The sequence below is a fragment of the Pungitius pungitius genome, chromosome 16, assembly GCF_949316345.1.
Source record: "Pungitius pungitius chromosome 16, fPunPun2.1, whole genome shotgun sequence".
NCBI classification, from domain to species: domain Eukaryota; kingdom Metazoa; phylum Chordata; class Actinopteri; order Perciformes; family Gasterosteidae; genus Pungitius; species Pungitius pungitius.
The window spans coordinates 2,658,302-2,683,583 of NC_084915.1; the positions used below are offsets into that span (position 1 = coordinate 2,658,302).

The window sequence follows — 25,282 nt, forward strand, 5'->3', positions numbered from 1 at the left end:
ATAGGGTGAGAAGCTCAGCCATTCGCGAGGAGCTCGGAGTAGAGCCGCTGCTCCTTTGCGTTGAAAGGAGCCAGTTGAGGTGGTTTGGGCATCTGGTAAGGATGCCCCCTGGACGCCTCCCTTTGGAAGCGTTCCAGGCACGTCCAGCTGGGAAGAGGCCCCGGGGAAGACCCAGGGCTAGGTGGAGAGATTATATCTCTGCACTTGCCTGGGAACGCCTTGGGATCCCCCAGTCAGAGCTGGTAGATGCGGCCCGGAAAAGAGAAGTTTGGCCCATCTTTCAGCTAGCAATACCATTTAAAACTTAAAAATGTTGACAAAACTCAAAACTATTTTATAAAAAAACAGCTTGGTGATCTATTATACTTCTTTCATAATCGGTAATTATGTTTCATTAGTTTTTCAGTCCTCTTTCTATGTAGAGAGCAAAATGATGCCGTGCTTGTTCTGGTCGGACTCATATGGGTATGGAATCCCACAGTTATTTACTTTTTGCGTGAGGAGCCAGAGAGTGAGACAAAGTCTGTCTCAAGCCCCATAGGCTCCAATACAAATCTGCTGACATATTTCTCAAAGAAAACAGAAGGTACACGTTTTGTAAACTGTTGGTAGAGCCATATTAAGGATACGACAGACATGTTAATCCCAGGGAGCGTTCGGTAGTCTTGGGTCTCTCAAAATCACCTTTTTTCTGGATACCCAATATATTGCCCCAAAGGACATTTGTTTGAGGTGTGGATTCTGTGTGTAATCTTTGTCTCTGCCCATTTGAGCAGCTGTTCCGTTGCCATGGATACGCTCCACTCTGTCAGTTTGTCAGTTAGTCTCACCCAGCTGAACCATAACAGCTGATTAGTGGAGTGACATGACTCAGCTATGCTCTCTTTCAACAGACATCTCTCCCTTCTGTCTCTCTTTTCCTCCCTGTTTCTCTTCCTCCTTCCCTCTTTCTAGTTGTCTCTCTATCTTTTTCCCCCCCAATCGCATCATTTCAAAATGAACCCCCCATGGAGGGAATTCTTACTGTAATGTTTGATGAGGCCTATCAATTAATAACTTCTTAGTTTGAATAACAAACATTCTGTCTCCCAACCCCCCTACTGTCGGGACGTGTAGGGAGCGGGAGAAGCGAAAATAGCCACTAGCCGGTGTGGTTGAATCATGTATCAATGGTCACTCCACTATTTGTACTCTGTTAGAACAAAAAAAAGGACCCCATACTTAATCCATACTTTTACTGATTACAATACAAAAATATGAAGTGTCTGGTTTGACCCTTCCAGGGTACTACAGAAATGAGGCTTGCGGCTCCATGAAGAGGGCTGGATTTCAATTGTCCAAAAAATTCCCTCCTAACGTCTTTTCCTAACCACTATTCCTTGACCTCTGTGGATAACGTTGTAGTGTCTAGAAAATATCTTTAAAATGCCTTACAGTGCTGTGTCATATAGAAGACATAAAACAACCAGGTTCTTTTATCATGTTTGTCTTGTCTGTTTTTGTTTTGTAATGTCTGCCGAGATGGATGCGTCGTTCTCTATTGTAAACTAAGTCTACCTACGGGTACAAATAAAAGTAACCTCTGATGGAAGACACTAAATACTTGTCTGTCTTTTCACTCAGTTCAGGATCAGGAATCAGGAACATTGATTGCCAAAATATGTTAGATGTAAATGGAATTTTGACATTTGGTGCATAAGATAATCTAGCGAAAGAAAACCTATGGGACCTTCCTGGACAAAAAGGACTATTTGAATCCAGCCGAGTACTAGCTCTGAATATAGATATAAACTGCTCATTATGATCAAACTAAAACACAATGATTCTTACCTTCAGTTAATTATACACTGCCAATGAATCCCCTCAAATGCTGCACACTCTACCTTTAAACAAATCCTATTAATAACTAATATGAAATACCTTAATATTACTTCCGCTGTGAAGTTGCATGTTAGCTTCTGTCATTTTGAGGTCTTTTTAATCTTCTGTTTTAGACTTTTTTATCTTACAACCCGTTTTAAAAAGCACCCGTTTCTTTTACGGTACTAAGCAAGGATTATTTCAGCAATCAGTGGTCTTTCTATTTTAAGGCTTGTAATTGGCCTGCAAGTAACCCTTCTACAAAGGCTGCACATGGTGGTGCAGAGCTCCTTAAGCTCATGGCTGATAAGTGCTTTTAGTCGCTCATTTGTGACGGCTGCCAGCCGGTACTTTAATGGCTCTTAGTCATCCAGTTATGCTGTACCGACACTGATGTGCTGGAATTTTTGCCATCGCTGCAGACAACTGATATGGGTGTTGACGATTATGGTTGATTGTTTTTATATTCATTCATCAATAGCAACATGTGATACTTGGATTCTAACTATGTCTGGTCGTTATCATACTTTTTTGTCCCCATTTTGTCAACTCTGGTGTGTATTGTGTATTTTCATCAAATTAGAGATTTCATTTACACATTTTTACAGTGTACTAAAAGGAATAATACAACACATACGATCAAGAAAGTAATTAGATTATACACATGATAGTGAACTTGCTCTCACCCTTGTCCATTATTAAATCAGGTTCCCAGCACCAGCCACAAACTCTCCTACTAATAGCCACAATGAGAATGTTCATCACCTGCCAGCAGTTCCCCTGGTTACATGCAACATGCTTATTACACATAGACCTTTCCGCATAATCCCCAGCCAGCTGCAACAGTGTCTGCAACTGATGATTTGAAAAACATAATGATATTATGCTATTATTGAGATATTGCTGGATTGACATTTTTACTGATTGGTATTAGTGCTCCTATCCCTTTCCCCACCCACACAGCAACAGCTTAAGGTCGCTCCTCCACCAGAATATGCTTTTGAACATCACTGTTGTCACGGGTAATGTGTGCGGTTACTCAAGTGGGCTTGTTTCGATGCAATTACTCATTCTCTGCCCTCTGCAGACATTTGGAAACGGAGAAAATAACCAAATGTACACACAAACTGCGACTGTGGTCTGTTGATTTGAATATTTTTTTTTTGTAAATACAGATATTTTACACCGATGATAAAGATTGTAACCAGTTTGCATAGTGTCATGTAAGAGTTTGTCTAATCAAAATGATCGCTCTTGTAAACATTGTTTGACCAACCGTTAGACACTGCTCTGGCTCTACGTTTTGTGACTAAGCATTTTTTATACCATGAGGCAGGTAGAGACTGCTCTAATTTCATACAATTCAAGGTCAACCACGCATTCAGCTGCCTGTACAGGGATTTATCCACTAATTTGTTCATTCCTCTGCTCCTTTGCTTCTCCCACAGGCACTCATAAGTTTGTGACGGAGGGGGAACATCTGGTGCTGACGGCTGTCACCAAAGAGCAGTCAGGATCCTTTGAATGCATTGCTTCAAATGACATTTCAAGCCCTGATGTCAGGACAGTTCAGGTCATAGTCAACTGTAAGGAACAAAACTATTAAAGTCATGGTGGGAACGTAATGGACGTAATGATCAGGACTGATGAATCCCAATTTCACAATTTTCTTTTCATTTAATTATGATTATTTATGACAATAATTAAATATGATTTTGTCACACATTGACTTCTCCAAAGAGTTCATGTAAGAAAAAAATACTACTAAAGTATTATAAAAAAGCGGAATTTTATAATTTTGGTAGCACTTATAATATAGTTAGCACAGGTTGAGAAGATGTGTGGTTCACCAAGTTTGATTTCCAAGTAATGTAACCAACCACTTCTTGTATTCTGTATTCTGCCTGCAGCTTGTTCATTTTTATTAACTTATTCAATTTTGTTCTTTCGTAGTGAAAGCGTTTCTCTCTTTGATTTGTAGATCCCCCCTTCATTTCTAAAGCAAGGAGTACGGGTACTCCGGTTGGACAAAAAGGAACTCTGCAATGTGAAGCCTCTGCTGTCCCCAGGGCAGATTTTGAGTGGTACAAAGAAGACCGCAGGCAAGTTTTTTCCTTTGTGCTTTGATTTCTACAGGGCTTTAATTGTTTTAAGTCCGTTTTAAAGAAAATCAGAGACACCTGTAGAGCTGCAGCGTTGGTTGGCGAAGTTTTAAGATATAAAAATCCAGACTGTCACCTTTTTTAATAATAATGATAATAATACTCCTGTTAAAATAACACTGTGCTTTGGATGTAAGAATTTTTCATGCGCTGTATTTTGTTCTCATTTTATCCCTTACGTAGCTATCAAAAATGTATCATTTCAGTCGAAGCATTTGCATACCAGGAACAAACACCGAAGGCAACTATTATTATTTCTCCATTGAAATGTCAGTATGGTGTAGACCCAGAGGTTTGGAGGATATTATGGCATGGAAATATTTAACAACTTATGTCTGGAGACTGGATATTAGCCCCAGAGCTGGTGAGCCGATGCAAACACAGACTATGTTACACTGTTAAATGGTGCCTGACAGTGATAGCAGCAGTCCTAGTCAGTCCCCAAAAGGCAATATCTGTCCTTGAGAACAAAAAGATGGAGGTGTTTTTTTTAAATAATTGGCATTTCCAAACATGTAATAGGGCAATGAGACAGGAAATTCAGAGTGAAATAGAGGTTGTGGAACACAAATGCATGCACAGCTGCATCCATAAGACATTGAGCTGCATTCAAACCTTTAGCCATTTTGGTGAAACATGTACGGATTGTACAGCCCACAGATGTGTAAGGTATTTCTAATTCATCATAAGTCTAAATGTTGTATGTCTAGTAGAGATTTGAACAGTTTATTTTACTCTTCTATTACTTACAGGATTTCTAATGGACTGAACGGAGTTAAAATAGAGAATCAAGGTAAACAGTCAATGCTCGTCTTTTTCAACGTCTCGGAAGAAGACTATGGGAACTACACCTGTGTTGCTGTTAACACCATGGGCATAACCAACGCCAGCTTAATACTATATGGTAAGTTTGTCCATGGGTTTAAAGGTAGCACACTGTGGTGAGCAAGTTATGGTTACTCTTTTTCAAGTGGGCCATTCTTGGTGGCTTGTTCTTGGCATGCCTAAGCACAAATAAATATAAAATAGATAAAACAATCCTAACATGAAGGTCTCCTGCTGTATAGTATGTCACTAATTCTTATGGCAATGGCGGTACCAAAGCAAAGCTCTTACTTGCCTCACATCCACATGAAGATTTGAGTTCCAGTTAATTGGAGTGCATACAAGCAGAGCAGTGGGTTCAAGCACTGATTTAAAAAGCTGAATTGTTGTTATCCTGCAGGTCCTGGTGCAATGCACAATGTGAACGGGGTGGCTGTGTTGCCCCATGCCTCCGTATGCCTCCTGTTGACCGTGACCTCACTCTACCTGCTGAAGTTCTGACGTGAAACGTGAAGACATTGAAGCTTCTCAAAGCATTGAGCAGCAAGAACAGACTATTAGTCCTATAAGATGGCTCAACCTTAGTTTTTTTTGGTGTTGCATCAGAGTGGGTTTCTTTTTGCTCGCCAGGAGAGTCGTCAATCTGGGCTAGGAAAAAAAAATTAAAATTACTGCACTAAGTTGATGATGCTAGAACTACGGAGTTTGTGAACCCTCCCCAGAAAAAAACTTTTGTATGTTAAAAGGAAAAAGAAAAATACATGTAACTGTTGATAGTTGACTGTTTATTGCCCAATACTGAAGTGTACACTCAGATTATTATTATTAATGTGTCATGTCCTGTTCAATACAATTAATCTTTTTTAAGTAAACAACAAAAAGAAAAAGGGGAAAAAATACAACGTGGTTGTGGAATTTTACTGTATTTTTACAGTTGTATGCAAAACAGAGTAACAGATCCTCCAGGACAAACAGTTTGGAATAAAAATAGTACTTCATGATTTTCTCAGGCAAAGTCCAAAAGAATAGTGCATCCACTTTTTAATTTCAATACTACGGTAGTGTGTGTAGAAAATTTACAAATGTCTAGTTATTCCTGCACTTTTTGTTCTAAAGGCACACAGCATCAAATATCCTTTTTGAAATACCTAATCAAGGTTTCATAGCAGCTCCATGACATATTTACATCACAGGATGCTACTAAATCTCAACATTCACTTTGCAGACAAATGGGTTGGGCAGTTTGCCGCTTCATTTGCTGTGAAACATTTGGATCTAACTAGTTGAAGCACATCATAAATCATTGTTTTTCTTCTTATTTTGTCATTGATGATTGATGAAAATGGTATCAATCAATACATTAAAAATCCTGCTGAATAGATCTTTCAAATGTCTCTGGAAATGCACTAAAAGCACCTCAGAGTTCATGTTTGACTGTGCAAGTTTTCCATTTATTTCACTCATGTGAATGACATTAGTATAACAATGACTAGCAGTGGTGGAGTGTACGTACATTTACTCATATACTTTACCTTATTACAAATTTGTGGTATCTGAACTTTACTTGAATATTACCAATCTCTGGAAAATAATAATTCTCCACCTTTACATCTCAGAAGTAAATATTTTCCTCAAATTACTTCTCAGATGACAGTGTTTCATCTCCTACCTGTTGAGTGAAAACCACGTATCTCCAGAAGTGCTACCGTTGAATGTTTGTGGTGAACTGAAAGACGAATTGGCGAGCTGTGTGGAGGAATTAGATAAGTCTGCTTTGAGCCGCGTTAGAGGTCTGATTATAGCAAAAGAACTCAACCACACAGATAACTTAGAATTGAATCTAACCCCACCAAAAAATAGTATTTGTTCCATCACCAGTGATAGAGCATTTTTTTCTATTCATTAATTTTCTTGCATCTTTTTATCTTATTTTTAAATGATCTTTGTTAGTAGTAATGGATTATGATGAACAGAAACATTTAGTTAATTCCTTAAATTATCTTAAATCCCATAATTAATAACATACTCATATGTGCTCTGTGACTCAACAAGAAAACTGTCTTATCCTGTTTATTACTTAATCCGTTCAACGTGAAGTAGTGGAGAAGATAGGTGAACTTACTTTACCTGAATCTACAAACATTTTTACACTTACCGCTACAAAACTGGCACACAGCTTCAGTCCATATCTCCAAAGAGACACAAATTATTTCATGAACAACAAATGTCCTGCATAGTGGCTATGAAGCTTTTCTCCAGGTGTTTGAATGTGTGCTTTTAACTTGATTTTCCCTGAGGTAAACAGCAGAGGTGATTGTTGTACTCTGTTGTCAGTAAATATACTTTCAAGGGACATTTTTAAGTCTGCCTGGAACAGAAATTGCCAGTGATGAGCACATACTTAAAGCACAAATGGTTAATAATGTGATGTTCTGCTGTTGTCCAGTCCAACCCTGTGCATAAATATGATTAAGGAATGAGTTGAAGACAAAAGGGGGATGAGGTTGATGTATGTGGGAATGCTTTTGATGTACTCACATGTTAAGTTCTGTGCTTGTAATGATGGTGAATAAGTAGGCTGCAGACGATATCATAGGGAAGGGATTACACTTTCTAGGGGGTTTGTATGGAAGTAAATCTGTGTCATCGGATTTTTAAAGAAAAAGGTGATTGAATTTCTAGCAATGAATATTTATGCATTGATATTATGTATCTGAATGGTTTTCAACGTTAAAATATTCAACTGCAACGATTCTAGATTCAAGATCGGGAGCGTGCGTCAAGCAACGCACTTGAAGAGTGCATATGAGCCGCTGCAGCGTAGTGGCAAGGGGGGTAGCGGCTTTAGCGGAGCATGTGCAGGTTAAAATCCGGTCAGCATGCTAGCCGACAAGCCAAAGTTGTATTGGGGTGCTCGCTCCTTTTGCTTGACGCACGCTCCCGATCTTGAATTTTTTGCGGTTAAATATTTTAACGTTAAAAAACATTCAGATACATAATTTCAATGGAGAAATATTCAGTCCTGGAAATTCAATCACCTTTTTCTTTCAAAATGCGATGACACAGATTTACTTCCATAGGTTTGCAAAAGAGAAAAACAGATGGATGCAGATGCTTGCAAAAGTTTAACATACTGCAAGTTTTGATGTCAATGATCTTGAATCAATTGGCGTAAAATCCCCATTAAACAGACAACTGATACTGGAGTATAAAAGTGTATTTTTGATTATGTCAACATGAACAATGTTATTATTTTTTCATTTCAAGACGGTCAAATGTATTTGTTTCATGTTATCTATATTCCTTCTGAAAGCATAATTTTATGGATATTTTATTTTCATTATTCCTTTTTTAAACAGTAATATATGATTACACTTTGATTTGTTTTCCAACCTTCATGGAGGTTCAGCATAAGGTACTCACTATTGTGGTATTGTGGTCATTACAATACTGGAAGAATGGGAAAGTCAGAAGAAACTGATCTGAAGATATCCTGGGCTCTGGATATAGGGATTGGCAAGATCTAAAGTAACACTTAAATTCAATTAAAAGGGAAAAGAGTGGAATGTCATCATCATAGTGTTGATAAGAGATGTTTTATTTTCTGAAAACAGACTCCAATGAGAACAATATTTTTGAAGTGCAAAGAAATGATGGCCTAAAAAAACTATGGGTACAGTACATGAAAGAGGAGAAGATGAAAGAATGTTAATCATGACAGGAACTGAATTCATAGTGACGTTCTATGAAATACATCTTACATTATCTAATACATTTCAAATGACAGCGTTGATATGAGAACATGTGAGTTCAAACTTGCATCAAACTGCGGAAGCCTAACCAGTCTAGGCTTCTGCTCTAAGTCGCTATGACAACAGCATTAAATCTTACCATAACCCATTTATAATAAACAGGAATAGTCTGTCACTGCACCCAGGCCTGATAGGGATTCAAACAGCCTCAGCACATAGACATGAATATCAGCATGTGTCAGATCCTCAGTCGTTCTAGTGTAACCTTTTTATCAAAGCAAAGCTGTAAAATGGGCAAGAAAACAGGGCAAATCTGGTTGCTGTGTTGTCACTCAAGCTGCTTGTTCCCTCTTTGTGTCTTTGAATGAACGAAAGTAGATGCAGCTTGGTGACATATCTGTGACAGACCCTTGCCTCAGGGTTTTGTGTGTATGAGCATCACTCTCCTACAACCTCCACAACTTAGTGTAATTAAATCACAAGAAAAATACTTTTTGATTTATTTCAATGATAAGGCTGCAACAGAATAGTTTCAAAAGCCCAAATTGCGTCCAGGTGAAGCAAGGTTCTTGAAAGGATACCTTTTCTTAATGATGGCATGATGAGCCTGACGTGCTAAGCTACCAGTGGACTTACAGCATGATAAACAAACATACATATTCAGTCTGCTGAAAATGTTATCATGAGTGTTGTGCATTCTTTGGTAGCTTGCACTAATACTAAACCCGTGTACGTAACATAGTTTAAAAATAACTGGGTTGCCTTGTTTTTTAATCGCTAAAAATCTCCGATCACCAGAATTTTGTTATATGTGTGCATGGGACAGTGCAACAAAGTTCGAGAATCTTTTAGGTATTACAAATTAAATATGGTATGTATTTTGCATACTGGATTAATATAAAGCAAAATTATTGCTTGTACACTTGGAACAAGGGCAGCCAGATTGACAGATCACTAAATTTTGTTTTGCAGAGGCAGACTTTCTCTGCTTCATCCTCAAATGACCTCATTAATTTAACCAGCTAGGAATAATAAACACCTTTACAAATGATGGGCTTAATGGTTGATGCAGGTGGCTCTCTAAGCACCAGTCTGGACACATGCCTTCCTTTCAGTCATAAATTTAAAAGAGAAGAATGGAGGTGTAAATAGATATATTATTTTGGCTCACAGTTATGAAGGTATCCACAGTCTGCCTGCCTGCAATCTACTATGCATAACATAGACATAATGCAACATACTTCTCAACATTCTTATTCCATCCAGGAAAATACGTCATCTTCAGTAAAAGAACCACCATTGTGTCTTTTTACCATACCAAAGAATTTTCAATCATATTTAAAGTGTTCTCCTGAATCAGCAACTATGAATATAATACCAGAGTTCTACTAAGTCGTCTCTAGCCATAGACACCATGCACAACAACACAACCATTGAGTACCTAACAAGTGTGGATCCGTGGGGGTCCGGAATGCATGGCAGGTTCGTTCATAAAACTTTTATTTTTTTATTTTATTTTTCCGTTTGTAACACTCAGTGAGCTCCCGGCATCCAGCTCGCTTGCCTGGCGGCTCCTTCTCTCCTGCCGGATTGCCCCTACGGAGTTAAGTACAGGGAGACAAACACAATCATCATTCCCTCCAGCTGAGGCCAATTGCCTCCACCTGGCACCATTCCCTGAGCCACTCACCCTCTCTCCCCTATGCAGCCGAGCTAAAACCACGCCCGCCACCACGCCCGCCACCACATAACCCCACCGCCCGACTTAGGCCAGGAAGCCATCTGGCCTAATCTACTCCTCCCTTAAGAGGGCGGGAGAGGAAGTCTGCCCCGACCATCGGCAGCCCGACCACCTTAAAGTTAAAAGGCTGTAGAGGCAGATACCACCGAGTGATTCGGGCGTTGGTATCCTTCATGCAGTGGAGCCATAGGGGCGGGGCATGGTCCGAACAGAGGGTGAATGAGCGTCCCAGGAGGTAGCGGGGAGTCCACCGCCCACCGCATAGCCAAGCACTCCTTCTCCACCGTGCTGTTTACCTCCTGGGACAAAGCGGCCCCCTGTCCGATGCGTCAGTCTGCCGAGTAAAGGGAAAAGAAAAGTTAGGGGTGTCTTAATGTCATGCAGTCTGTTTCAGAATCAACATGCGAAAAAGGCCATATTTTGGATCTTGTCTGTCATATGGACTGGATGTACAAATAACTGAAATATGCCACATTCCTTTTTCAGACCATCTACCTGTTTTATTTTCCCTCTCACTACCTGCGCCCACTCGCTGTCGCAGTGCTTTTAACTCTTCGACTCCTCTGCAGTTTTCTGATGCCTGGAAAAACTATTCTCTGGACAACTTTGACGTCTTCAATGTGGATATTTGTATGAAGCGGTTTGAATCTCTCTGATCCTAGACTCCATTGCGCCTTTGAGTTTAATGCACGTTAAGCCACAGACTGAGCCTTGGCAGAATGAGTCCACTCGTGCACATGCAGACAGGCGGAGAGGAAGTGGAAAAAAGACAAAAGATCACCAGATTTCTTGGGATCTCTTACATGATCTGCACTTACTGAGCCTTGGCAGAATGAGTCCACTCGTGCACATGCAGACAGGCGGAGAGGAAGTGGAAAAAAGATCACCAGATTTCTCGGGATCTCTTACATGATCTGCACTTATTGAAATAATTCAACACCTACGCCCTGCTAACTGCCCATCGGACAGCATTCCACCCCACTTGTTTAAGAAGGTTTTCAGCTCAGTTGGGCCTTTCATTTTGTTTCTTATAAACCTGTGTCTCACCTCTGGACACATCCCAGCCCCCTTCAAACATGCCACAGTGCAGCCTCTTTTAAAAAGGAAAAAATTGGATCCCTTGGTTCTTTCTAATTTCAGGCTAATCTCTTTCTAATTTCAGGCTAATCTCCAAACTCTCGTTCATCAAAATAATAATAATTTTAAAAAATTCCAAACACGGTGATTCCGCTACAACATGCCGGGTGACAGCCGTGCCGTCAACGACCCGTCAGCCGTACCGGTCGAATCGTCAGCAGCGGAGCACAGCCCCCCCGCCGGTCAGCCAAATCTGCCTGACTCGACTTCCTTCCCCACCCCGCCCTCCTGAAGTTGTAAACCTAGGGGAAACACTGCATAGTCTAGCAGCTAGCTTAGCCGTGCAGCTAGCTTGTAAAGTGTTCCGTTTTCCACTCATTCCCCTTCTGTTTGACACGTGGAGAAATTCCTCTGCTTGTTTCCCTTCCAATGCAAAAAGCTATCTCCATCTTCAACTACCGCCTCGGACTCTGCGATCAAAGATAACTGACTGCAGCTAGCAGCGGTTTATTTTCCGGTTTCTGGAACATCTTTGGAGTTGAGGTGGGATTAGAGTTGTGCAGCGACAATACGTTGCAGTTTCTTTGACAAGAAGGCAAGATTGAGATGGGCCGCAGGGTCCTCAGAATAGCAGGCTGGTAGTTTGGAGAGCTTCCAGCCTGTTTGCCTGACAACCCCTACAGGTCTGCTAACCAGACGGAAAGATCCCCGCAGGGTAAACAGGTGGGCTTGTGCTGGCTAGCCAGACCGACCGCTGTGGCCACAACCTGGAAGCACTGGGGCTAGCAGGCTAAATACTCTTCTAAGTTAAGTTGAAAGCTTGTATGAGTGTTCTAACGTTTTCCCCTGGTGAATGCAACCAGAGAGCTAAAAACTACTAAAAGCTTAAAAAATAAGAGACAGCAACATCGAGGCTGCCCTCCACGGTCATCTTAGATTCGAGAACAGTGCACACTGTACTCACAAAAACAAAAATCTCAAAAGCACCTTCGTTGTTTGAAATGTCTACTTCCTGTTACCAGTAGTTGGCGCTATGACTTTGATTCCAATTAACATGTCTTCAGGCCCAAATTCTGAAACATTTGTAATTGAAAAGGATCTGATCATGTGGAGTAGAGTAAAAACGGATTGTTCTTGGCAAAGGATCTTTGCCGATACTCCCACTCGCCGCCATTTATCAGATTATTATAATATTCAAAGTGAAGGATTATGAAGGTCTGCGATCAACTTTTGAGAGACATCAGATTAACCTGTAAGGAGCAGGGTGTAAAGTAAAAATCATTCAACTTGGGTAAGGAAGTCAAGATATATGAGAAATATTCAATTAATTTTATTTTGTATAGCCTAAAATCGCAAATGATAAATTTCCCTTAAAAGGCCTTACAGTCTGTACACATGCAACATCCTCTGTCCTGAAACCCTCACATCATCAAGGGAAAAACTCCCCAAAAAATCCTTCCATGGGGAAAAAAGGGAAGAAACCTTAGGGAGAACGTCATAGGAGGGATCCCTCTCCCGGGATGGACAGACTGCAATGGATGTCATGTGTACAGAATACACAATGTAAAAGATGTACAATACATTGTACAATGTACAATACTTAGCATTGGACGGGTCCTCGCTACTCCTTGCATGTTGGGGCGCTGGCCGGACGGTTACAAATGCGGCCGAGGACACCTGCACCCGTCGGATGAAGCGTTCGCAAGTGTGGAGCAATGCCAGGAATGCCGCTTTCCAAACTTTATCTTTGACATTATCATGGTCTTAGGCCTTTTATGTCAACATATAACCAGGACATTCTGATCTACCATTCCAAAATTAAAGTCTCTCAAAATACCATACATGAGCTGTATGCATTCCTTCAAAATATTTCACAGGACTACTTTTGGTCAATTTCAGGTTATAAATAAAAGGTAACTATAAATATAAACAGTAATTCCACTTCAGGCAGAGAGTAAAGATCACCAGGGTGTGACTTGGTGATAACCAAAACATTCTGATGTATCGGTCCAAAATAAAAGCCTCTCAAAATACCATAAATGAGCCAATTTCCTTCAATATCCCAATCACAGGAAGAAATGTTGATATCTCATTTTTCATTAAAATTATGGACCAATGAATTTGTAACGGGTGTGTCCTGAAAATTGAAAGGCCTAAAACTTTTTTTTTTCCAACCTCAATTTTCACCAAATCTTTAGGACATGTTCACATTGAGTCCTAGAACATCCCCAATATTTTCAGAATATTTGAACATTAGGGGGCGCTATAGTGATTCTCTGTATTTTTTGCAATTTCCTTCAATTTTTGCATTTACAAACGAACAAACTCCTCCGAGAGTTTAAATCCGATCTATTTCAAACTCTGGAAAGTTGATCCTGACAACCGTGTGGTCAAAAGTTATTAAAATCAAGAGTTTTCATAAAACTACCTGGGAGTGATCGTGCGTCCAGTTTGGACAATATTGGACAAAACTCCATATATATATATATAACTCCAAGGAACATTGATATTTCTGGCTAGAAATGTTTATTCATGATGCTTGTGTAGGCCTATAAGTAATGCCATGCAGTGATTTTCGAAAAAGTATAGCGCCACCTATTGGCTTAGGTCAATGTAAATTTCTACAGTTAGATGTCCCTCTCCTCGCCCTTTAATCTGATCCACTTCAAATCTGGGAATAAGACTAAAGACTGTGATGATAGGTTACAGTGAATATTGAGAGTTTTGGACCAACTTTGTTGCCGTGACGACGCCATCTTCGCATGAAAGTTCAAGCACATCTTCTGAGCCTCAGCACACTCCAAAACTCTTGAAAACCTCTGTGAGTGTCCTGCGTGATGACCTTCACAGACAGGATGTGGAGTTTTGGATCAAAAGCGAAAAATTGCCTCCATAGCACCCCCTGGAAGTTTTCGACGAAGCAGCGCCGGCACCCTGTTTGACCTACAAGTATGCTAATTTTAACTTTAAAAAGTCTCTGAGGACTATGCTCTAAAACAAACACGAAGTCAGTTATACTTTTTTTAGTGTGAATATTCCCTGTATTTTTTTGCAGAGAGGCTTGAACCCTATATAAGGGACGTTTTGATCCCACATTTTCAAGTGAGCCCCTAGCCCTAAGCATTGCTCCAAGTCTTTCCCCTAGGGATCATGTGTCGATTCCCGACAGAAATGTTTGAATTTTTTTTCTTTTCCTTTTCCCGCGTGTCCGGCTGATCTAACGAACAAAGGGATTCAGTTTACTCTCCTTGGTGAGGTTATTGACTTAAATTTGTTCACTTTAGAACAGGGGTCTAAAACTCATTTCAGGTTAGGGCCAGATGCCGCTGCTGGGCACATACGAACAGCACCAACAGCTGACTGAGGGAAGGAGACGCGGGGCGCTGGCGGTAGGCACTCCGCTGGCGGACGGGGCAGCCGGTAATCGCGAGTTCGACATATCTAACGTAGACAAATAACACGGACAGTTCAATATAATTACATCAATGGATTTAAATACTCATAGTCTCGCGTGAGTTTGCCAGTGGAGCCCGTGGCTGTGTTGAACAGCCACAGGTCGTATCGCTCGTCCGGATTTTATTTTTTACACTGCTAACTACACACCTATGCTTACATCCACACGGACTCAACCAAGTGGAAACGCTTTGGACGGTGAGTGATTACTTTTTCTTTGTGCGATCTCTAGTCTTACCCACTTATACTGTAAACATGCTAACAATGCCTCGTTGCTAACAGCAGTTTGAGGGACAACGCTACTAGTTTGGCTACGGAGTTAATTGTCAACATTAATGTGCCTGTCATGATATGAGGCCAGACGTGAGTCGTGTTCCACATTCAAGAGGGTTTTTATTTAGCACAGCCCAGAGCAACCTAAGCTATACTTGAACAACAACAACAATAACTAGCATACGTCAAACTACGGTAGCTTTACACGGACAAAAGACACCTATTCACGCTATTAACGCCACTTTGTTTACATTTCCGTGTGCCCTAAATAAGTTGGGCCGATTGAAACACTTTATTTACACACTGTGATGCCACTGTCCTCGCAGCAGCTAACTATAACTAGTTAATTGTCTACAATCTGCACGCAGCGTGCGTCTTCAATGCTTTTCAATATGTTACATATATTTAGTTCCTTCACAATGAGCATGAATCTAAGATTAAATGATATGATTAATAGAGATGAGCGAGTACAGCATTATCTGTATCTGTATCTGTATCTGTTGAACCATATGAATTATCTGTATCCGTATCCGTACTCGGACTGGGTGGGGCCTAACCCGGAAGTAGGAAGGATTTACGCCGTAAATTGTCGGGTTAAGCCTTTCTGCGGTTAAAACAGCATTCCTTCTTAATTCTTATCACTGCTGATCATGAGAGAGAGAGGAAGTGTGTGTGTGGCTTAATTTGTAATATCAATATTTAGTTATTCAACACAACTAGTCAACGTCAGACACTGAGTGCGTGAAGAGAGCCAGCAGACGGTAAAAAAAACTGATGAGAGAGAGAGGGGGAGAGAGACAGAGAGGGAGAGAGACAGAGACAGAGGGAGAGAGAGGTCAGTGCGTGAAGTAAAAGAAAAAAAACTGGTTAGAGCCGACTGAAGAAAAAAAACTCTGACAGGCAGAGACGCAACGCGAGTCGCATTCTTAAGCACCACGTCTCAACAAGCCCCACGTTTACCTGAACTCTACTAGTTAAGAACAACAAACCAAAGTAAAAAAAAATAAGGGCGAAGAAATCGTTTAAATTTATCGGGAAAGACCCGCGAACCTGGTGACTGAGGAAGGGAGAGAGGAGTTATGTGTATGTGTGAGCCGAGCGGGACACAGGGACACAAACAGTGTGTGTGTAGGGGAGGGGCGCTGTGACTACCAGCCAATCACAGAACGCAGACACAGACAGCTACCCAATGAGGACTTTTATTCAATCCGAGCACAGATATTGACTCGTATTACTCGTATAATACTCGTACTCGGCAAAAGTGCTTTATCCGTAACAGATACTCGTTTCAGCCGAGTATCCGGCTCATCTCTAATGATTAATATGCCCCAAATTCCAATGAAATAATATCTACACGTCAAGCTCTTTATAGAGGGGAAACAACAAATTACTAAACTGTAGAGATGAGCGAGTACAGCATTATCTGTATGTGTTGAACCATATGAATTATCTGTATCCGTATCCGTACTCGAACTGGGCGGGGCCTAACCCGAAAACGGGCGGGGCCTAACCCGGAAGAAGGAAGGATTTACCCCGTAAATTGTCGGGTTAAGCCTTTCTGCGGTTAAAACAGCATTCCTTCTAAATTCTTATCACTGATGATCATGAGAGAGAGGGGAAGTGTGTGTGTGGCTTAATTTGTAATATTCATATTTAGTTATTCAACACAACTAGTCAACGTCAGACACTGAGTGCGTGAAGAGAGCCAGCAGACGGTAAAAAAAACTGATGAGAGGGAGAGAGAGACAGAGAGAGAGGTCAGTGCGTGAAGTAAAAAAAACAAACTGGCAGAGACGCAATGCGAGTCGCATTCTTAAGCACCACGTCTTAACAAGCCCCACGTTTACCTGAACTCTACTAGTTAAGAACAACAAACCGAAGTAAAAACAAAGTAAAGGCGAAGAAATCGTTTAAATTTATCGGGAAAGACCCGCGAACCTGGTGACTGAGGTAGGGAGAGAGGAGTTCTGTGAGTGAGTGAGCCGAGCGGGACACAGCAACACAAACAGTATGTGTGTAGTGGAGGGGCGCTGTGACTACCAGCCAATCACAGAACGCAGACACAGACAGCTACCCAATGAGGACTTTAATTCAATCCGAGCACAGATATTGACTCGTATTACTCGTATAATACTCGTACTCGGCAAAAGTGCTTTATCCGTACCGGATACTCGTTTCAGCCGAGTATCCGGCTCATCTCTACTAAACTGTAAACAGTTAATATAAGAGCAAAAAATATTTTAATCAAGATAAATGTTTTTCAAAATATGTGATTAACTAGTTAATTGTCTATAATCTGTTGACAGCCCTAATCATATTCTGATAATACACGTTGGTGCTCAAATACTTTCAGATGCCCCGTCCAAAGTCATGGCACCAGTCTGAGGCCATCAATGGGAATGGCACATGGGACACGTGGCTTTCAACTCCAGTGAGGTGGGAATGGCATTTCTTTATGTACATTTCGTTCTGTCTGCATAATTGTAAAAGACTTCTTCCCGTGTTCTTACAACAGCATTCCATTACATATCGTGTAACTGTCGATTGATGTAATAATTTGGCCTTCTTTTTTTCTTCCAGCACACGGCACAGGTGTGCGTCACCGCGGGCAATCATGGCAAAGACCCAAGTCGACTCGACCACAGCGGAAAATGATCCTTCCAGAGAAGAAGTAGTTATTTACTTCTACAATGAATGGTTACAACTTCCAGATGACAGCTCTCCGCTCATCCTTCTGGGCAACTTGAACATCCGACAGAACTTATGTGACCTACTGCGTTTATTTTCTTCTTTAGCTCTCATTTTAGTATTAATATTCCGAACTTGCGACCCGCTGCCGACTGGCTGCACTGTCCAGACCAGTCGGAGTGCGTACCGCCAGCGGAGTGCGTACTGCCAGCACCCCCTCTCCCTCCCCCAGTCAGCTGTTCGCATTGATCGTATGTGCCCCGCAGCAGAATCTGGCCCGAACCTGAAATGAGTTTGACACCCCTTCTCTAAAGTGTAAAAATTTTAGGAAAGGACAGTTATCTGGGTCCATTTGTGTGTTGTATCAGCCAGACACGCATTTAAAAAGAAAACGGTGGGCAAAAATGTCCCCAGAGGGAGCACTTAAGGAGGCGCTAGAGAGTACTTTTTTATTTCCCCTAATTGCGGGACCACAAGAATATCTTAATTTTTCGCACTTCTGAAGCGCTTGCAAAAATTCAAGACTTTTTGAAATATGGTAAGGGCCCCAAAAGTGCGATTGAAGTGGTGAAATAATAAGAGGAATTCTTCGAAACACAATAGGTCTTCGCCCGACTTTCAGTCGGCTCAGGCCCTAACAAGACAGAGACCCAAACCGTGACACTGGCATTGACAATTAACAGTGGTTACCTCCAGATTATGGTTGTATGTATACCCTATAGAGCAGTGGTTCTCAACTGGTCTGGCTTCGGGACCCACCATCACCCCTTAATGACAAGCCGCGACCCAAATCGAGGAACATTCTCAACTTCTAAAATGTATTCAAAATCAAGTTCATAAGCTGAATTTCATATTTTATATTCAGGATGTTTAATTATCCTAAAAACCCAATGTCTTCCCCATATCAGAATGGTTTGACCCAACCTGGCACACCCTGCTGAAAACATGGACGGACGGCAAAAAAACCCACACTTGTGATTTTTTTTTTTTTTTAATTCAAATTTTTATTTTCCCATGCAGAGGCCCGCGACCCATTAAAAACGGGTCCGCACCAGTTGAGGATCACTCCTATAGTGATTGAATACGAATAGAAAAAAGCGCTTGCATGCACACTGGAGGTAGAGAGAGACAGCACTGCAGAGTTATGCAAGACCTCCTGCTGAGTGTCTACATAATTAACGTACCAGAGCCCTAAAAAATACACTGTGTTCAGATTTAAAGACACACTGGTGTCATTTGCAGAACTGCAGTTAACAATTGCCGTAGTAAACAACAAAATGAGCTCAGTCCAAGCTCAGGACTTCTGAGGGATTCAAAATTCAACAAGATTGTCTCGTTTCTGGATTGATGCCAGTCTGAGCAATGTTTGCCAAAACACAACCAATACACAATCTTAAGATACAACATTTTATTATTGTCAGTCTTAAATATGACCACACACTTTTCGTCAAGAAAATACATAGAAACCAACAATCCTTTACAATGCAAAGAGTCAAATAACTTTGGGACCCCCTTCACTTGGAAACATTCCAAATTTGAAGGGAGCCCTGTGAACTTGTAACCAAATCCTCTATTGGTGAATCATTCAAAATAAACCCCAACAGATCATGAGACTACCCCATTTGTCTGCCATGATAGTCCCACGATAGCTGAATTAAAGGTAGGATTTGTGCAACCAAAGTTCACATCCAAAAATGATCTCTTCTAAGTGCAAGTGTCACAAAACACCTGAAATGAAAAGTACTATCTGATAGTTGCAATACAAGTCCGCTTTCTTAACTGGTATCAAATATTCTTAAGAGAGAATAGGATCTTGCCTTGGCCATATGGAGACAAAAAAAGCTAGACCCATGGCCTCCTTCGATCTCAGTGCAATCCTGTTTTCGAACAGAAATTGGAATTGGTCAAATCGGCATAAGTTTGCTGCGCTACTGCCAAAATATCAGCCTTCTTCTTGGTGCAGTTTCCTTGCTGGGTTGTGGGGTTGGATCAGGAATGTCCAAAATCCTCTACCTCTACAATCAATATAAGTCTGGTTTGAACAGGACTTGCAGTGTGTATATTTTTTCAATGCTTAATGGGAGATGCTTCCATATAAAGGAAGCACAGACTTTGTGTTTGCCATGGAGAAAGAAACTGCAGTACACTTGTTGACAAAGAGAGAGATGGTAGAGTGTTCCCAATCATGACAGTTCAATGTCAACAGCTGCTGTGTTTTGTTTAATCCTTTAATGCAGCTAGAAAAATCAATGTTTTAGTTTTAACTTCATTTAACTGTTTTTTCATCGACAGGGTGCATCGCACTGGGTGTGACTTCTAGAGTAGAGGAGGAGTCCTGCTAACGGGACAACAGGGATGAGAGCTTTCTTACAGCAACCAAGAGCTTTAGAGTTTTCTCAACTATATGAGCCATGACATTGAAAATGGCTGTGACACGCAACACAAAACATCCCGCTGTCTCACAAACTGAAATGTGATTGTGTTTGTTGAACTCCTCTGCAATCCTGTCTCATCTATCCTTGAGGCTGCCTTGCCCATAATGCAGAGAGGAAACTGGTGCCAAGTAGTGCAAAAGGCCTCAGGTCATAAAGTAATCCAAATGAAGCCTTTAAAGAGACAGCCTTTAAAGAGACAGTCTGCATAGGTTTTCTCTACATGCCTTCTGTTGTAATATGTTTGGCACAGCAGGAATTTGAGAACAAGAAAATTAAGATCGTACCTTTCTGTTAGCTGCATGTGGGCAAGGCCAAAAGTTTAGAAATATGATCTAGCAGAATACCCAGTCAGGATGTGACAGTGCTAACTTTTTTCCATCTCCTTTGATAAAGGGAGGATACCCCATCCTCAGATCAGAGATCAGACTGCTCTCGATGTGGCTTCCTCAGCTCAGTGCTTCACTGTGACCGCATATCTCATCAAACCCTCATCAACAACGCCTATTTGACATTGATAACATGCCATAGTAACAAGATGGAATTGCTATTATTAGGTGGATTCTTAGGTGAAGCCAAATAGGAATCTCATTACCACTGGTTGTGAAGAAAACACCCTCATTATTTTTCATTTAATCTGGAAATATATTTTGTCGGCAGCCCTCCTGGGTTATATTTGCTCTAAAGGTGTACGCTGACAAGGGTTTGTTCTCAGTGATAGTGTGCTTTTCTCGAACTTAAACTATATTTGATATGACATGAAATAAACAACATGTTACTTATTATTGAGAACAAAGCAATGGAATACAGCTGTCAGCCAAGTACTCTGAGACTCCTGGAGAAACTCACAGTGGTCTAGCATTAGTGTGAACAGTACAGCCTACATTAATGCACACCCAGGACCATATGTAAATATTACTTTATGGTGCTGATTGCTGCGATGATAAATAATTAAGCAACTTCCTGCACAATTGCTCAGAGGTAGTAAAAAGAAAAAGGTTGTGTGCTTGCCTGTGCTATAAAATAAACAAGAGTCTGTATTACATCAGTAAAATATGTGTTTATGAACAGATGTTTCGAGGCAAATAATAAAGCATGGTGTACAGCACATTTCCAATCTCAATGCAGTGAGGCTGTGATTGTTAATGCATATTGTGGCATTATAGACAAGGGCTCAGTGGTGCCATGCTTTCTAGCCAGAAGGAATAATTACCATGTAATTATCAAACATTACTGTGCTAGAGATGAATAATAGTCTCTCTATCTCATTGTATTGTGTGTGACAACAAAGTGTGATTAGCCCGTCAGATTCAGCTACTGATTACTTAGATCAATTTCAATAATGCTGTTTCACAAACCGTGTTGTCTCTAAAAAGTCAAAATGATGCTAGAGGAGTTAAAAATATATCTTGAAGTGGGAACACATGAAGAAGGACTACAACATCACCAGAGCTGTGTTAAGCCAGGGGAAAAACAAAAGGGGAGCTGAGGGATAATAAGAAGCGCGCCATTTCCCCGCCACAAGCTAATTTGATGGCATTTGCTATCCCCGCTTGATGTTGTGTTAATGGAATTCTGCAAATCCTATGGGCCTGCACAGTTAAATGACGTGCAGTGCAGCCAGAAGATGGTTGTGTTTGTAAGTTCACAATTACAACCGGCAATGCATTTTGCAATAGAGGCATGATGTTTAAAACCTGAGTGTGGCAGTTGGTGTGAATAGTTTGCCCACCCAACAGACCATAAAAAGACAAAACACCTTCTTGGAATTCTTACTGGTGTTGTGTTAGAGGTTTGTTATTGTTGCATAAAATCCTTACGCTCACAAATGAAATATGGTAACAGAGTTTCCTGCTCGTCAAAATGCTACTGAAATGCTGTGTGCTCTGATTCTCCTCCATAAGACACACAAAAGATTTCTTTGTTTTGTTGTCTGACCAGCCACAAGTTAGGAAATAAGAACAAATGTAGTGTTTTTTTTGTTACCCGGACCTCTCATCACGTTTCATCACGGTTATTGGAATTAGCTTGCATTCTCTGCAGTAAGCCTGCAATTAATTTTTTTTTAATAAAAGCTGGGAACATCATGTTCAGAATAAGCATTTCCCAGTCATAAAACACATACTGTACATTTTGGTTTGAAAGAGTGCGTAATTTTAGATTTCCATATGACCCAATGTGGAACCCATGTTAAAAATAAAAGTTTAATAGTGTGGAGAAGGTGTCTGTGTTTTGTGTGTCTTGTGTGTCGAGACTAGAAAAGAGATATCCAGTGAAGCCCGTTGATGTGTTGTGTTGACATGATGCGACTAAGTGGCCTCTGTGGCCCTACACAAGTGGAGCAAACCGTCCCTCCATTTCTAACTACATATTCATAATAAGTATTCTTCACAGCATTGTTGTGTCCAAAAAAATGACATAAAACAAGGATATTTGTCCTAAATACAACTTTATATTTTCCCTTCTTAAAAGTATTTAAAACTAAACATAACTGAAAAAATAAAATTAAAAGATTAGCATTACACAACTGCAAGTATGTCACTATATGATACGTCAAGGTGAAAAACAATTCTGTCTCAACAACCAGAAGGATTGATAATAATTACACAAATAGCAGGCTTTCAACCTCATGGTAACCTAAATTCCTCCTGCTTCACTGTCCCAGTATGACTGAGTTATTTAACATTTACCTCTCATACTCAATGTAAATTTGCCTCCTCCTGGAGTTAAGATAATTCTTCTGTGCAGTTTAAAATGAAGACGAATCAGGTTTAATAAGAGACACCACAATCAAAAATGTTTTTCTCTTAGACCTAATGAAATAGAAAAAAAAGTCCAGACTAATATAATTTAGAGAAAACATTTCCGGAAGCATGTTTTCCATCCTTGAAATCTAAAAAAACAATACAACTGAAACTTTTTGTTAAGTACTTTTTTAGTGGGTCAACATCCTTATGTAGTAGGATACTCTGTGCACTCACTGTGCACTAGTTTATGTTTCCGGGTTGAGAAAAAAAAATCTCACACACACACTTACACACAAACAAAAGATGTGTGTTGTAATCCGTTCCTCTTCAAATTCTGAACAGGAATGGCAGAAACACTACGAAGAGGAGACAGGTGTGTGAGTGCACTCCCATTGCGCCGCCGCTGCCATCTTGAACTGCTCTCGGTCCTGACAGGGAGAAGAAAACATCTAGGTAAAGTTTCCCCATCGGAGTTCTCTTTTCCTTTTTATTATCTCTTGAAGAGTCATATAGAGTGCTTCAATTCCTGTAACACTCCAAAGCCAAATGGACACAATGTCAGTGGAATGGAGAAGCTCAAGGTTCTATTTCTGTCGCCAACATACAAAAAGCAACACAGCAAAGCTTCCATTAGTGAGGCAGAAGGTGATCTATTTAGTGCTGCTCCTAGGACTTGGTATTTAGTGGTGGTGATGATCCAAATGGCATCCAGTGCAGCACTAAGGATTAACACTGACCATTGTTCAGCTGCTATTTCTTAAGGAAGGTAATTCAATCTATGACAAGGTAATTTCTAGTTCTGAGAAATATTTAATTAAAATGAAGATTCCACTTCCGGGGATATATGTTAATGTGCTTTGGATTTTTTAAGGTAATGGTTTGAGTAACTTAATTAAATAACTTGTATCCCTCCCACTTTAATGCACCTGTATTATAGGGTTTACATAGCTAAAAAACAAAACAATGTCACAGTAAAAAATGTTTATATAACGATTCATCTAAAAAGAATTCTCTGAAGGATTTAACACAATGACTACTAATTTCTCTTGAATTTCCATGAGTTCATCACAGTTTCCTTTGGGGCATCTATCCAATTACCCAACCACAGTGGATTGTCTGTAATCCTGCATATGGCTAATTACAATAATACAATAAGTTAGTCAAAATCAGAGCCATTAATACAATTATATTGTGTTATTGGAGGGGGGTCTGCTACAAGAGCCGCAACAATGACACATTAAGAGACATGATGGGTAAGGTGCACTGTACATTTTTTTTAAAACTAATATTAAGTAAATAACTTAGTAAATCGTTTTTCTGTTTTTTAAAATAATGTACAAACTCAGATAGTATCTATAATTTAACAGTCCAACTGAAAATTGAAGTATTACGCTAATAATGACAATTGACATGACAATTAGTCTAGAGTATTTGACTATTTTCTTAAATTACATTAAAATCATGTAAGATATCATACCTTTATCTATTATGAAATATCTCATTATATAAAGGTTTGTGTCCATACTAACAATTTTCTTTGTAATTTTAAGGTAAATCATGTTTATATTAATGTATATTTTTACATTCAAATGATTATTATTCTCAATTTAGCTAACTTCTTTTACATTCCAGTACATGTCATTTAGCTGACGCTTTTATCCAAAGCGACTTGCATTATAACCCATGCCTTACATTTTGGGGTTGAGTGTCTTGCTCAGAGACACTTCGACATGGCACATGGGGCAGCCAGGGTTCGATCTGACAACCTTGCGGCTCCCAGTGCAACTCCATGCAGCACACATTAAACAATCTTTTATGAAAGTAAAATCAAGAGTAATACGTTATAAATCTGTTGGAGCAGCAACATGAGATGACGTCGGACTCCTCTGTACTGTCCCTACTGTCAAATAAAGTGCGACAACCATGAATTTACAGGAACAATTTTTACAGAGAAACACATTTATTTTATAGATTTTTCCTGTAGTATTACAATAAAAACACCTTTTAATAAATGGATGTCACTAAATATTCTATAATATTATAAATAAGTGTATACATTTACAATTTATATACAACTATATTTGCTATGATTTCACCTTAAAAACAACGCGCTCACATTTGAAATGACATCTGTGACATCGGGAAGCTGGTGCTCGGCCCTTGCGGTGTTGCTCGGTTGTTTAGCTTGTCTCTGTTGTTACCTGCATCATGGCCTGGAGTATTACCTAGTATTTTACGTTAAATATGCCTCCGAATTTGAGTTGTGGGATGT

General features: G+C 40.2%; 2 protein-coding genes and 1 long non-coding RNA gene across 7 annotated transcripts in view; 2 read left to right on the forward strand and 1 right to left on the reverse strand.

The window, feature by feature from the left end:
• opcml (opioid binding protein/cell adhesion molecule-like) overlaps window positions 1-5,772 on the forward strand; it is a 163,756-nt gene extending 157,984 nt beyond the window's left edge. Inside the window, exons 4-7 of the mRNA XM_037467560.2 lie at window positions 3,309-3,446; window positions 3,842-3,962; window positions 4,775-4,926; window positions 5,248-5,772. Coding sequence (XP_037323457.2) covers window positions 3,309-3,446; window positions 3,842-3,962; window positions 4,775-4,926; window positions 5,248-5,348 — 512 coding nt within the window. The 3' untranslated portion in view covers window positions 5,349-5,772. The remainder of the gene's footprint in view (window positions 1-3,308; window positions 3,447-3,841; window positions 3,963-4,774; window positions 4,927-5,247) is intronic.
• A 5,721-nt stretch (window positions 5,773-11,493) lies between these two features.
• LOC134106223 (uncharacterized) lies at window positions 11,494-22,347 on the forward strand. The gene is made up of 2 exons (XR_009942543.1): window positions 11,494-17,579; window positions 17,724-22,347. It is a non-coding gene; the product is annotated as an uncharacterized LOC134106223 (long non-coding RNA).
• Window positions 19,225-25,282, reverse strand: part of ntm (neurotrimin) — a 252,918-nt gene continuing 246,860 nt past the window's right edge. For 3 of the 5 annotated variants that reach the window (XM_037467556.2, XM_062558240.1, XM_037467558.2), the window contains one exon: window positions 19,225-23,438. In XM_037467556.2, the coding sequence (XP_037323453.2) occupies window positions 23,338-23,438 (101 nt within the window). In that variant the 3' untranslated portion in view covers window positions 19,225-23,337. The remainder of the gene's footprint in view (window positions 23,439-25,282) is intronic. The other 2 variants (XM_037467559.2, XM_037467557.2) reach the window with 1 other exon arrangement.